The 15,163-nt window shown below is 39.7% G+C and overlaps 1 protein-coding gene across 2 annotated transcripts; it reads right to left on the bottom strand.

The window, feature by feature from the left end:
- Positions 1-638: 638 nt before the first annotated feature.
- On the bottom strand, positions 639-14,660 carry LOC130111404 (very-long-chain (3R)-3-hydroxyacyl-CoA dehydratase-like). Of its 2 annotated transcripts, none has more exons than XM_056278584.1 (11): positions 14,495-14,660; positions 13,879-13,921; positions 13,575-13,648; positions 11,712-11,876; positions 10,920-10,971; positions 9,311-9,421; positions 8,400-8,527; positions 7,317-7,429; positions 6,619-6,725; positions 4,666-4,797; positions 639-3,525 (listed from the first exon to the last, which is right to left on the bottom strand). In XM_056278584.1, exons 1-11 carry the CDS (start codon positions 14,582-14,584, stop codon positions 3,449-3,451), a joined length of 1,092 nt encoding a protein of 363 aa, XP_056134559.1. In that variant the 5' UTR covers positions 14,585-14,660; the 3' UTR covers positions 639-3,448. The 2 variants fall into 2 exon arrangements, with proteins under 2 accessions (XP_056134559.1, XP_056134558.1); XM_056278583.1 differs by having other exon boundaries at positions 639-3,493.
- Positions 14,661-15,163: the final 503 nt, after the last annotated feature.

The raw sequence follows: 15,163 nt of genomic DNA, 5'->3' as shown, positions 1-15,163 counted from the left end.
TCGGGCAAGGCATAGCACGGATTATCGTGCAAGGTGAATGTAACAAGCCGTTATTGCACCCTATATGCCGCCGTGATAAGTCGTATAGCGGGTGGTTCGTGGGGAGCCGTAGGTGAGTAACGCGTCGTGTCTTACCTTGGTGTCGGTGCGCCGTCGCTGCGGAGAGCCTCTCCAGCTGTGCGTAACGGGACCGAGAGATGCTGACTCCGGGTTTTGGGAAGCTGCAAGGGCGCGCGGCATGCCAGGTCCGCGAGGCTCAGCATAATACCCGGAGTCTCCTAAGAGGATTAATGAACACGTCTCTCACCTTCTCCTCTAGACCTATAACCCGCTGTATCAATACACCAACATTCAAATATGTGTTTCACAGCCACGCCAGTTATCCCAATGCAAATTTAAAACAAACAAACAAACAAACAACCCGGACTGTCGACGCAGGAGGCATTGACGTGAGAGCCGGGCTGCACACTGTATACAGGAGAGGTGAGGAAAACACCCAGGCCTGAAGGAAAGCGCATCAAAATCAATCCACATAAATTGTTCATCCCAAATTGACTATATAGAAGCTATATCCCCAAGTTTTCTCTGCAAAAATCTTTCTAGATAATAATTCACATTACACCTGTATCATATTTTCATTGTTTGAACTCAAACAGCTTTATTGACTTTATTCATTCAACACACTAACGGGGACATTTCGGATTTTAGAAAACCAGTTGGTTAAAAGTCGTTGTGTGAATGTTCCACTTGCTCGGAGGACCCTGCAGGACCCCCGCTGGTCGTCTCTCAGTCAACTGAGAGCTCCTCAACATTCCGCGGTGACGTCCAGAGACCTCTACTGATGGGCTGTTGGTCCATCAGCCGTTGTTGTTTTTCTTTGATTCAAACGTGTTTCATAAGACAGACATACAATTTCAAACACATGGGGGGGGGGGGGCAAGCACAAAGAAAAAAATAAAGTACAAAAAAAAAATGAATGCAACTTTTTGCATGTAGCCAAAAAAAACAAAAACATGTCTTTCCAAGTTTTCTTTTAATCTGCAGACATCGTTGTGTTAATTTCTTCACAACTAATGCAAAAAAAAAAAAGGCATAGAAGGTGAAATTCTGTCAGGAAATGGAGTATAAACACTAGGGTGTTACAATATGACTTGGCAGATTCACCGATCGAGACAACCATTTGCTGGCAGCATGCTTGCTGTATGAATTGTGTCCATCCTGAACAGTTGTCTCACAAACACTTTGACTCTGAGCAGAGGCCATCATAAGTTGGTACATCAGTGACCACCCAATGCTGCATCTGCCACGGGTGCACTTTCCATGAAAAAATAAAATAAAATCAAGACAAATTAAAAATGAGCACACATATCCTCCAAAAACCAAACAAAAAGTTTGCATTGCGTCGTAAACTAAATATTCTCTGAGCTATAAAACCTTGAGATGCAAGACTCAATTCTGTGATGGCCTCAAGAAACAACCCTGATCATGTGGACATATCGTCCCACTTTATCTACTGATACTCCAAGAAAGTTACTCTGAGTACTGCCTGTCAGTGTCCACAGCCGGGCCTCCATTCCCAATCAGCAGCTTCCAGAACCACCAACAACCCTAAACCGATCAAGGACTGAGCTCAAGCATCCCCCTATAAACAATATTATAAGAATATCAGGTATACGCATGTACTGTAGGTTATCATTATTTATTTTATTTATTGAAATATGTGCTAGTACATTTATTTATATGATTTTGCCAATAGTAGTAAATGAGTGAATGTGCCATGCATGGCTCAAGGCTCGGGACATCAGTCAGCGTTGGATATTCTGAAATGTTGGAGAGTTCAACAATGAGACATGCTATGTATGTACCATTCTGTATCAATGACGATCTAGTTTGGCAAACTCCTAAGCCACTGGTCCCGTGTATAAGGAACAGTCATTGAAATGTCTCCTCTTTGATGTAATTTGGGCCTACACACCTGTACGCAGAGAGACTATGGGATAACAATTCTAAAATATGCAACTGCAAGAATAATATTATGCGACACTGATTTATTTCACAGTGCTCCTTGATTTTAGGGGATGTGTTTGAAGCTTTCAGGTAAGCTGTTAGGATATATCCATAAAGACAGCAACTCCCAGTGTATGCGTGTCTTGTTGACTATGCATTTATAATTACACATTCTGATACGGAGGGATCTGAGGTGTTTTTTGTTTTTTTGCACCTTGTGAATGTGTACAGTCCCCAGAAAGTTGTCAGCAACACAGAAAAGTAAAATGTTTCCAAAGTCAAATAAAAATGAGCAAGTGTATAAAGGAACAAGGAACTTAAATTTGAAAATTAAAGAGCAACATTACCACCCCAATATAAGCTGCGTTGTGGCCCTTTGTCATCTTTGGAACATGCTCAGAAAAGGACATTTAAGTGGAGGGAATTTGTGCTACAGACAAGAGCGGATATGGTTGATTGGGATCAGACTGTCTCTCTGATCAGTGGACATGGTAACAGTCACGCTTTTTTCCTTTTTTTTTTTAACAGGTGTGACGTGACTGTGTATGAAAACTACTTGGACACACAAGCATTCAGATCAGGCCTACAGTAGTGTTCAACCAACAGGGTCACAACACGAAAAGCAAATTTCATATTTGCATATGCAAATATAAACATTTGCTTTTCTTGTTGTAAAAGCAAACGTTCATATCTGCAGATGCAAAGCCATATATTTTAATTTTTCAATAAAGAAAAATAAAAAAAACTTAAGTGTGCAGTTACTCTTTAAAAACGGATAAACACAGACTTCTGGAAAGTTGTGACCAGAAAAGTAAAATTTCATCAAAATGGAAATTTAAAAAATGAGAGTGTATATGAAGTGCAGGACGGTGGTCACAGATCCCCAAATTAAAGAGAGATGCTTTAAGTTGGGGATCTGCATGCCGTCAAAAAGACATGCATGTTAGGGTTAACACTCCTGTCTGTGCCCTTGACAGAGGCATGGCAAGAAGAACTGGAGTTGGTCCCCGGGCGCTGCATGGCGGCTGCCCACTGTTCCTCACTACACAGCTAGGCTGGGTTAAATGCAGAGCAGAATTTCCCCACAGGGATTAATAATGTACATCTTAATCTTATGCATACATAAAGACATTCAAAATGGTAATAACTTCAATTTGCCTTAGTGAAGCACTGGCTCAACCAGCACCGACTTTCCAGACAATGTCCACACATCAGTGTTGGACAAGTTGGTGGGATTCACACGACTGAGTCAAAAATTGGCCAACAGGCGCCCAAACCCAAGGAAGAATAGTGATATATACTGTGTGTTTAGTATGAAAGAATATGTGGGTCGAAGGAAGATGAGAAGGCAGTCATCAGTAAAATAGGAATCTAAAAAAAGCCATTTTATCTTTTGACAGAGGAGAGTTTCCCACTGTGGGCTGAACAGGGGTCCAGTCCTTCAATTGACTTTCCTCTTTCTCCGGCGGAATCGTCTCGTCCTTTGCTTGTAGAGATGGCGGAAATTAATGAAGAGTCCTAGCAAGTAAAAAAAAAAAAGACAAAAAAACAACAACATACTGTCATGAATGCGAAACGCAAGTCAGGACCAGAGAATTTTGTGTTCAGTAGACTCAGCCGTGTGTCCATTGGACGTCTGTAAAAAAGTGCCGCCAGTATATTTGTACTGGATTCTATGGAAAGGGCACCCATTGAAATTGCTTAGTAAAAACTGTTTGTTTTTCTTCAAGTTTTTCTCAATTTCTTTGTTTTCATCTTCAAGCCCTGCAGAACACATTTTAACTTTTGTGCCCTACAATCAGTTTTTGGTTTCTTTGCACCCTCCCCTCCGTATAGAGGTGGACTACCTCAGTTCTTTCCAACCCAGTCATCAAGGGCCCCCTTTCCTGGAGATTTTCTTTGTAACACCTCAATAGCAAGACCTGCTTGTAGCTGTGACACATAATTATGTCAGGTGTGCCAAATTTGACATCAATTAAGTGCTGATTGGTTGAATAAATTGAAGCAGGCCTACCTATGCAGGGTTACAATGTCAATCTGTAGGACAGGGGGTACATGAGGACAGGGTTGGGAAACCCTAGACTACCTAAACATGAGTATGTGACTGACTTCCTTTCCAAGTCCTCAAGCTGATTAACTTCAAAAAATAGCAAAACTAAAGCAAAACTACTTATCTCATTGGGTTATTGCAGGGGTATTGTGTCAACCTGACCAACTGAGAAATCTCCGCGTTTTTTCCAATGACTTCTTCAGTATGGTCGTTTCAATTTTTTTCTAACAAGTGCTTGGAAACCCTTGACAAGTGCCCTCCCATCTTCTCTGTTGCATTAATCAAATGTCCACCAGCCTATTTCTAGGCAAATGTTGATGTTGTAAATGAGACAAGCTGGATGGAAATATCCAAATCAGAAGATAACATGCCCAGAGAGCGATTATGCAGTTATTTTGCATAGTAATGTCAATTAATAGTCAAGTAATTTGTATACACCCTTCTCCATTTTTCTCCTGGACATTCCTGATTAGATCCTGTGCATAGGAAAAGGTGCGCAAGATTTTTCTTGTTTTTTTGGACACCTTTTAGGGGTCTGCTAAAAGATCAGATGAGAAACTAACATTTGAATGGAAACATGGCTGGAGAGTGTGTGAGTAAGTCCTCACCCAGGAACATGAGGACCAGGTAGAGCTGCAGCGTGTAGGAGAAGCTTAAAGACCCGCCCAGAGCTTTGGGCAGGGGGAGGCTGAACAGACGTGTCTCATCAAAGATAGGCAGGGACTGGATGACAGCCACCGCTGGGGACAAACACACAAAAGGACATTGATATTAATATTGTGGTACAGTATAGAAAAGGAGTGTGTGCTCTCTGTTGTGGTGTTGACTGAATAAGCAATTAGTGGAGCGGGAAACCATGATTTAGCCTAGTCAAATTGGACCTCTCACCAGCCATATCATCTCATCATCTCTGTCACTAACATATTCTATTCTGTGGATACCGCGTGGTCAAGACTAATTATATTTACTGTCACAAGCTTTTATTTCCTTTGCTATTGTGGACTTGTGTTCCTCTTAAAAAGACAAGCTTTCATCTACCAGTTCTAATTTTATATTCAAATAAATACAAATTTTGAATATACTTAGAATTGCAGATGTATCAAAATTATTTTTTTATGTAGTGTGAGCAACCCACTAAAGCTGGGAACACACTAAAAGACATTTCGAGTCCTAAAAAACTAGGAAACGACTAGGTGTCACACATAGCATGTGCCCACTGTCCATGGTGTCCTGCCCAATTTTGTGCAGACTCTCCACAATCTTGAAAATTGGTCATCATGGCCAAATTAGGGTTATAATCTGCCTTTAAATCATTCAGTGCATTCCTGGTTTAAATTCAATCTCTGGTGTGTGACACCATCTTTTGAAAATAAAACAGATTCTGGTTCTGACTCTACCTTGGAGGTAACTTTTGTTCCAGTAACTAACACAAATGCCAAAGATGACATTTGCAGATCACTGGGTTGCATCAAAATGGTTAACGGCCTTCTTCAATCTCAGTCAACAGCGGTCTATAGGAAAGAACTGCAGCCTCCCAACAGATTCTGATATGTAAAACTGTCTTGATGCATGCTCAATAATCTAGGTAAGGAAATCCCAGAAAATTCAATCAGTTCATCTGGACACAAGGTTTAGTGGCAGAAATATGCCATCACTCATCGAAGTGACATCATCAGTCTCAGCTGACGACATCACTTAGATTGGTTTCAAATGCAAATTGCTGAGGCGTGACATTTGAAACAGATCGCTGGTTTCGGTCGTTATGCAACTGTGCTGTTTATAAGGGTGGGGATACCTGCAGTCAGCTGAGACTGAAGAAGTCACTTAGATGAGTGCAACTTGATTGATTGATGAAACGATTCTCCCATTAAACCTTTGTATCCAGATGAACACATTCAATTTTCTGGGATATGTGCTCGGAAACGTTTCCCTGAGCTTCCTGGTGCACATTAGAAGTTTTGACTTGCAAATTTAAATATAGGATTCAACTGGCAATCCTATGTCCCAGTTATTTCAGGAAAGTGGATCCACTGCAAAACTAAACACTTGGTGACACGATGTGAGAAGCCATTTCAAGAAAAGACTCAATTACTCTATATATACTCTATATAAACAAGTGTAAAGTTTTTAATCCTGTATAAATGTGATAGAAAATGAATAAAGTGGATTTTTAACCCCTGTATACAAAATGAACAATGCTATTCCTTATCTTTTTCATATCAGTCATATATGTCAGGTGGAAATGTTTCCATTGCTTTTTTGCCCACCAATGATTAGGATCTTTACTTTGGAGTGAGAACAACGTACAGATGACTGCCTACTTGTTAAATCCATCCATAAGCCTTGCATGATTTATTTTTCATGAATTAAAGAATCTGGGATGCAAGTAGAATTCTGAGATTTTTTTCAAATCCTTTCATTTATTATCCTTTAAACTAAAAGCATATGAAGTTTATTCGTAGTCGTTGGCTGTAGTCACCCATAGTATGAATGAATTTTTCTTCAGCATACACAGTATAATCTGTACCTAACCCTGACAAGAGGACAGAGTACTTGCTAACCTTCTGCTAGGACCCCCAGTGGGTACAGAGGAATCCAGATGGTGTATCTCATCCAAGTCAACAGTCGCCAATCTGTATCGATGCAGGCCAGCATGTAGAATGGGTACCTGGGGAAAAGGAAGGATAGGAGAGTAAACTGTACTCTTAAACCACTTTTAGACCAAAATCCTGGTTGAAAAGACACACTTTCAGACTGCCAAGTCGTTTCAAGCGTATTCCTGAAAAGCACCCTCTCAGAAACATCCAACAAATCCAGGGATTTGCAGTTATATTCGATCTCGTCCTGTCCTCTGATCACCTCCCTGTTCATGTTGAGCTGGATAAAATGGCAGTTTTGCTAGGATATTCTTGTGTTGCCATTTTTAATATATTGCCAGTATTTGCACCACATGGAGTAATGTTTTTGCTGTTATTACATCGGCTCCACACAGTAGTCTGGCAGAATATGGTGGAATTCCAGCTTTGCATTCTCACAAGCCAGTTGTGAGAATGCAAATCCATTATCTTGATTTTCACTTACACAAAGCAGATATGCATTTTCATTGGCTGAATGTTAAATTTTATGTTTCAAACAGCATTTTGAATATGCAAATGCTGGAAATTTGTGAAGAACCTTTTCACATACACACATTTGATTGAACATGTTTTTTTTAATCTGCTCAGTTAACTAAGAGTAGAGAAGGATGAGTACAACTAACCTAAAGATCTCAATGGTGCTCCACAAGTAAAACACAAAGAAGACAACAGGTTTGTTCTGCATCTGTTCCAGACTGCCGAAGATGACAAACAGAAGGACATTTCTTCCAGCCACCTGACAGAAAGAAATAAAGAGATCAGCAATCGACCACATCCTTAAATCAGACAATAACAAAGGCGAGAGATCTGGCCCACTTTCAGTTTTAACCTTGCTAATCTTTCTACTTAACAAATGGAAGTTATGTCTGAACATTACTTTGTTGTGGATTGGGGCCAAAAAAAAAGAAGAACAATAAAATCGATTGTGCACTGAAAAAATCAAAATGCACCCATTAAGACAAATTTGAGATGTGAAGCTACAGGGATATGGTGGCTGTTTGAACGGGGGGAGTTTTCAGTAAGTTTGATTTGACTTATTGAGCTTGACTCATGCAACACTGAGAGGGCCTGTTTGGTCACGTATTTTCCTTAGAATGCCAATGATGAATGTTTTGTCTTTGTTATTGTTGTTATTCTGATTCTACATACCTGGAAATAGATTGAAAATGAGCTTGCATCAGGCTTTATTTACTGTAAATTGGTACTTGCTAAGTATTGTTTCCAAAAAGAGCAATAGTAAGAATGTGTAATAAAGCTGTGTAATGACTCATGTTATTAGTCAAAGCACACCTTTTTATGCTCGTTGACTCCACTTGTGGAAATCGCTTAATACACAACTACCCGGCAACTTTGGTTTTTGAATCCGATTGGTTAGAGGAGATTCAGTCGCTAAGGAAATCAAATGCCACCAACGTTTATTCGGCACATTTTAAACTGTCAGAGAAGGCAGTTTTAGGCTTGATATGAAAATTAAGTAAATTGCATATTAAAAATGTGCAAGTGCTGTGATGGCCTGGCGGCCCTTTCCAGGGTGTCTCCCCGCCTGCCGCCCAATGACTGCTGGAATAGGATCCAGAATCCCCACGACCCTGAGAGCAGGATAAGCGGTTCGGATAATGGATGGATGGCATATTAAAAATGTGTATGAAATTATGATTGAATTATCTCTGTCAAAGTACAAAATACAATTTAGATTTCATTATTACCTGTATCATAGGTGGAAAAAATCCTGTCTTAACTAAGCCCAACAAGGGGTTGATAACCTCAACCAGGGCCAGCATTTGACAGAAGTACATCATATCAGCTGTGGTGTTGAACGTGTCGTAGAATGAATCTGAGAAGAGACGGGCAGAGAAAGAGACAAACAAGGACACATAACTGAATGGCACACTGCATGACCCAGGGTCCAAAATCATTTGCAAAACAAATTGTGCCATACTTGTGTTCGTTTTTCTCTTATTCAAATGTGCATAGCTATGAATAGCTCCTTGGGAATAAGCCTTTCCTTTAGTGCTTGGTGGACCCTCTGTTTTCTGGAGATGGCATTAAAGTGTGGCACATGGTTCATACAGCCACATAGTCCTGAGAATATGCTACCAGTTTCACTTTTTCATTTCCAGTAGTTATTTATGTGCATTATGCATCAAAAGCAAAACTAAACAATGACATTTATTTCAGGTTACCGCCTGTTGTTATTACGTTAATACCTTTTTTTTCAACCCTCCTTTAACTGCTATCTGGTTTAGCAATTCTATTTCTACCCAGCTGCTTCATGTGGCGTTTCTTTGGTATGTGTTTTATGTTAATTAGGCGGAGGCGTTTTAGCATATAAGTATATTTTGACAGGATTTTAAATAGAGTTGAATCCACTTCATGTGCACCCTGATGCCAGAAAACCAGCGGTGAAGTGGAGAGGATGCAGTTAAATGCAAATGAAAATAACATTTGTTCTCTAGTTCCTTTTTCTTTCATTTCTTAATTCCCATTGTGTTTGCTTTTCTACTAGTTTTAATAGGTTACACTCATTTCCTTTTGAAAAGTGATAAATATGAACAGTATAATTAACTCATTGTGTAATTATCATAGTCCAAGTTACGCTGTCAGACAGTTCACATACCTTGACCCAGAATGAAGAGTCGAACAGTCATATTGACAAAGATCCAAGAGAAACCCAAGAACTGCACAAGGTTGTACATGAATAAATAACCTTTCTTCAAACCAAAGAGAGCTGAGGACACAGAAGACAAGTAGAAAATAACCAAGACCGTAGTAATTCTCCATTAAAAATAGTTCAATCTTCACATAAGACATATAAAGCAATTCTTTATATATGTCTCAATCAGAATCATGTTTATTGGCCAAGTAGGTTTGCGCATACATGGAATTTGACTCCGGTTTCATGGCTCTCTCAGTGTACTTAACATAGAATAACAACACGACAACACACAATCTTCAGATATATACACAAGGATTGATTTATACAGGTGAAATAAGAGGCGATAAGGTGCAATGGTGCAGAGAACATATCAGAGATGCTGAAATAGAGCTTTGTGTTAAGATAGCATGAGACAAAATTAAAATTAATTTGTCCCTGTGGGGGAATTATACGCTGTTTCTATGTAGAAGTAGGTTTGCACTACACTGAGACAATAGACCAAACTTGCTTGAAACTGCTTTTTTTAAATTTTTTAAATATTTTTTCCCCCCGTTTCAACCCCCCAGTTGTATTTGGCCAATTACCCCACTCTTCCGAGCCATCCTGGTCATCGCTCCACCCCCTCTGCCGATCCGGGGAGGGCTGCAGACTACCACATGCCTCCTCCGATACATGTGGCGTCGCCAGCCGCTTCTTTTCACCTGAAAGTGAGGAGTTTCACCAGGGGGACGTAGCACATGGGAGGATCACGCTATTTCCCCCCGAACAGGCGCCCAAACCGACCAGAAGAGGCGCTTGTGCAGCGACCAGGACACATACCCACATCCGCTTCCCACCCACAGACACGGCCAGTTGTGTCTGTCGGGGTCTGAAACTACTTTTAATCTTTCCTCATGGCAGGTAAAACCTTGGAGTGAGTGATGTGTTTTGGATCATCTTCATTAGGTTCACTCACGAGCAAATTTCAACAATTGAATGATGGTCTAATGTCTTAGTGTGTGTCAACATATTTCTTCACTGACGCTTCTTGTTCCTGTGCTTTGCCAGCAATATATAACTCTGTGACATACCTGTTGTGCATACATACTTACAATATTCCATTTATTATTTCATTTATTTCTTTTCGACATTTGTTTTGGTTTTTTTTTTCATGAGTGATAAATCCAAGTAATAGAAGCTTCTGTACATTCATTCATTCATATCCAAACCGCTTATCCTGTTCTCAGGGTTGTGGGGATGCTGCAGCCTATCCCAGCAGTCATTGGACGGCAGGCGGGGGACACCCTGGACAGGCCGCCAGACTATCACAGGGTCAGCTTCTGTACACTGGAGTCAAATTCCTTGTATGCATAAGTACACCTGGCCAATAAAGTTATTCTGATTCTTTTACCTAATATAAGTTGTGCTGAGGAAAATGCACTTCTAAGACAAAAAAAAAAAAGTAATCAGAAAACTACGTTATGAAATATAGACACTGTAATGTGGGGAAGGACATTAGAAATAACATCATCTCTATACAACTGATCAACACAGAAACAGATTCTATCACTGTTAATTCAAATCTACTCACGGTCTTTACGAACTCGTGACTCCACGCTTATCCTGTTTATTTTCTCCTCTTCCTGGAAAAACAAAACATATCAGCATACCGACTACAGAGACTGACCCCTCAACTGGAGAATCCTGGTTCAATCCCCATATTTCACCCTCATTTTTACTTCCAAAATATGCTTTGCTTCCAAAATATTCATTTAAAAATTTTTTAATCCCTTTTGGTTTATTGTCATCTACTTATGCTTTTGCCTTTGCTTGTCATTTAAACATGCATAAACTTGGCCTTTACCCTGACCAGGGTTTGTATTCAACACACGCGCACACACACACACACACACACACACACACACACACACACACACACACACACAAGCCTCTGATCCTGTGCACATGTTAGCGATTGGTCTATTTTTTTCTCAATTTTAAAATGTTTTCATGTAAAGTGGGTTGCCTCTGTACACTGCAGGGTCATTACAAAGATGCAGAATGTGCTTGGAAAATAACGTTTTATTGGTTCATTCAGGGTCTTTAAGCAGGACACTAAATCTTTACCAGCCCCGAGACTGACCTCTTTCTGACGTCTGGAAGTGAGAAAGCAAAAGTCAAATTAAGACTTTGTGTCTTATTACCATCATCATCATCATCATCATCACCACCATCATTATAATACAATCCCATTTTTCTGCACCATTTATAACCATTACTTTAATGTTTGACAATGCTGCTAAAAACCCGGTAACAGGTAAGACATTACGCTTCCTGAATGGCAGCTGCTTCCTCCTTCGGTTCCTCACTTCCTCCTTCCTACCTTACGCTGAAGTTCCATTTCTGCGTCGGACTCGTCCAGCCAGCGGTCGAAGTCTGGAGCCAGGAAGAGGGGCTTTTTCTCCTGTAGCGTCAGCCGCTCCCACCAGCACTTGGTCTGCTTCTGGATTTTAACGTCCACCTGACGCTGGGTGGACTTGTGGCTGAACTGAGACAGGCCAATGGACACACAGTTACATTACAATCACAGCAAGGAAATAAAGTCCAGTGTTAGCCTTGGGAGACATCCTGCATAATGAAGTACTCATAGTAGTCTTTGTGTTATGACAATTATTCCAACATACTTCGCATTTTGGCTTAAAAGACCAATATAATCACAATATATGATTGTTATAATTATAACATAAGTTTGTCATATAGTATATAATTATATAATATATATAGATAACTATATAATAAATATTTTTAGTATATAACATGTAATATAATATGTAATGTAAGTATCTACTACTACTACTTTACACTACATACATTACATTATTTACATCCATTACTATGTAGGGTAAGTATAAGTTATAAATTATTCATCCATCCAGCCATAAAAAACTCTGTATAGTTGTGACAGAGCTGTTGTGCATACATATTTGCCTCTAATATTCTATTTATTATTGCCGTTATTTCTTTTGTTTTTGTTTTTTTTGTGTGTGTGCTATATGTAAGTACTAGAAGATGCTGTAAACCAGAGTCGAATTCATCGTGTACAAAAGCACACTTGGCCAATAAAGTTGATTCTGATTCTGATATGAGTAGGAATACTTTTTTGTTAACTGTTTTAAAAATCTATGGCTTTTCATGCAAAACTAGACATACGGCAGTTTCTGTCATTAGTTCCTGTTGCATCATAAGCAGCATGGCTTGGCTAACACTCAAACACACAGCACTTTGTACTGGCACGCAATCCCATGAATGCCTATCCAGGCCTACAGCAGTGAACCAGCTTAAAATGATTTTCTTCAAATCTACACAGGAAAATGAGGTTCCATCACATCAGCATTAAAAGTTAAGCTGAGGACAAGTTTTTTTTCGAGATGATGTGCTCACTCACTCAAGGTTGTATTGTCAGCCATTTATTCAACATAACAACAATGCTTATTAATACCTCTGAGACATTGTGCATCTGAATAAATACAGCCAAAACAGTACCACACAGTCACAAAGGGGAATGAAGGCAGAATATCTATAAAGAAGTTAGGCAGTCAAGTCAAGTCAAGTCAATTTTATTTGTATAGTCCAATATCACAAATTTGCCTCAAGGGGCTTTACAGCAACTCAACATCCTATCCTTAGACCCTCACATCAGATAAGGAACAACTCCCTAACAAATAGTCACAAACCTATAAACTCTTTTAATCTTAAATCACATTTGTTTGCTTTGCTTAATTTGTCCCAGTCGTCATGTTTAAGTCAGGTCAAGAAAACTTAAAATAACTTCTACAGCTCAAACAAATTTTTACATATATGTTAACTGTATTGTCTTTGCTTGCTGTCTAGTTGTTGTTTTGCTTTTATCTTGTGGTGTGTTAAGTGTTAGAGGACCACAAAGGAACTAAGCCTTCGGGCTTTATTATGGTTTCACCCTCGGTGATTTTTTTATGTGTGTAATGACTGCAGTGCAGTGTTATGCGTGCTTTTTAATCATCAAATAAATTCATTCATTCAACATGCATGGAGATAAATAGATTAGCAACTGTCATAATTAGAATAACTACTATTAATTTATTAGTTAACTAATTAGCAAAAACTGCATCTATATATGACCAAAGCTACATTACAAGCTACTTCAATCAACCAATTCATTTCATCACAAATAAAAAGTTGATTATAATGCCATCATAAACAAAAATACCTCAGGCTTTACCGGCTCCAGGAACTCCAAATTGAACTCATATTCATTGTCTCCTTTAGCTCCATGGCCCTGGGCTGAGAAACAACAGCTAACATAGTATATCCATATTGGGTGCTGAAATATCTTACATATTTAAGTGCAAAGTACTCATTAAAAGACCACAATGAATAATAGTACAACCGTTAATGTAATGGCTGTATAATTATAATTGTTATCTTGTGATTGTGTAGTAGCTTTCCCAGGATTTCTAGCTAATTATTATGTTATTTTCCCCCTAACTGCACTCATGTAATGTGACACCAACCTTTGAATTGAAGGGTGTTCTCTTGCAGGCTGATGTCAATATTCTGAAAAGCATAGAGCATCCATTACAATCAACCACACAGGAACAAACAATGATAGGGAAGTGATGTCAATCTATAGTTTTGTTTTGTTTGTTTTTTTTAAATGCAACACCCATGAAAATCTAAAACACAACTACAATTCTCCATTGATCAAATGTCATCATGCTGTATTATGTATAATGCATAATGAGACCAAACAAGAGCCAAAACTACCATGACTATTCATGCATCTTTTATGGAGCATTTGTCTAGGATCGAGGCTGGGGGAAGTTTAACCACAGAGGCATGAACTCTTTCATCTGACACAGATTAAGCCCGTAAAAACGACATTACTGGGTTTAGGAGACTTAATCGGAGATAATGTCTAACCCGCAACAGCAACGCACTCATCATTGCATCCATGATGTTTACATGAAGTCACGAAGTACTTCAGTTTATCCACTACATCTCCAGGAAATGTAGACCAATACTTCTGCTTTACAACTGGGAATAGGTGGGAAAACGAGCTCTCTGTCTTGTATGCTTGACTGTGGACGGCAGGTAAACTGAGCCTTGCATCCTCTGCCTCCTTCTTACCTTCGCATCGCACAGTTCAACCCGCAGATAAATCTCCCTGTGACGCTGAGCCCAATACACGTGTGGTGTGAGGATTTGCATCGTGACCATCTGCGGATGAATTTGAATGCCAGGTCACTAAAATTTACACAAAACGAGGGACAGAGGTCCTCATTCTTGACATGGCCAGTTGACAAAGCAGCATGGAGGAAAACGAAACAAGAAAAAAATTCACAATGGGAATACACTTCCGGGAAAGTCCCAGTATTAAACTCCAAAATAAAAGCTGCTAGATTCTGAAAGGACGACGCTGTGAAAGATTGTCGTTCACCAACTTCAAAATAAGAGTCTGCTAAATTTAATCAGTTAAAAAAAACACTCAAAAATACTCTTTTTCTTTTTTTGCGTGCTCCCAAAACCAATTAAGGTATGAATTTCTCAACCTATCTTCCGTTTTTTTTCTTATTGTAGAAATCGCCTCTCACAACCAAGCCCCGTATAAATATAAGGGCTTACCGGGGCTCAAGCCCCGGCGCCTGACGATACGAGGGGGCCCACGAGGCTCGGGGTCTTCTGTGTCTGTACTCCCGACTGTGTGTGGCGGACACTGGCCGGGGGGGGGGTGTTTAATATCTGACAAATCACAATGTCAGACCCGTTGATTGACGGGTCTGACAGTGACATTAGGCT

Source organism: Lampris incognitus, chromosome 4 (genome assembly GCF_029633865.1).
Source record: "Lampris incognitus isolate fLamInc1 chromosome 4, fLamInc1.hap2, whole genome shotgun sequence".
Classification (NCBI taxonomy): Eukaryota; Metazoa; Chordata; class Actinopteri; order Lampriformes; family Lampridae; genus Lampris; species Lampris incognitus.
Note: the sequence above shows the minus strand (reverse complement) of the source record. Positions and strands in the feature narration are given on the sequence as shown.

What these genes read in the sequence shown, in the direction of transcription:
- LOC130111404 (XM_056278583.1), bottom strand. Translation starts at nt 14,584, where the DNA reads ATGGTCACGATGCAAATCCTCACACCACACGTGTATTGGGCTCAGCGT. An exon ending in TTGAACTGTGCGATGCGAAG is followed by an intron (nt 13,922 to 14,494) that starts GTAAGAAGGAGG and finishes TATGCTTTTCAG; the next exon opens with AATATTGACATCAGCCTGCA. An exon ending in GAACACCCTTCAATTCAAAG is followed by an intron (nt 13,649 to 13,878) that starts GTTGGTGTCACA and finishes GTTGTTTCTCAG; the next exon opens with CCCAGGGCCATGGAGCTAAA.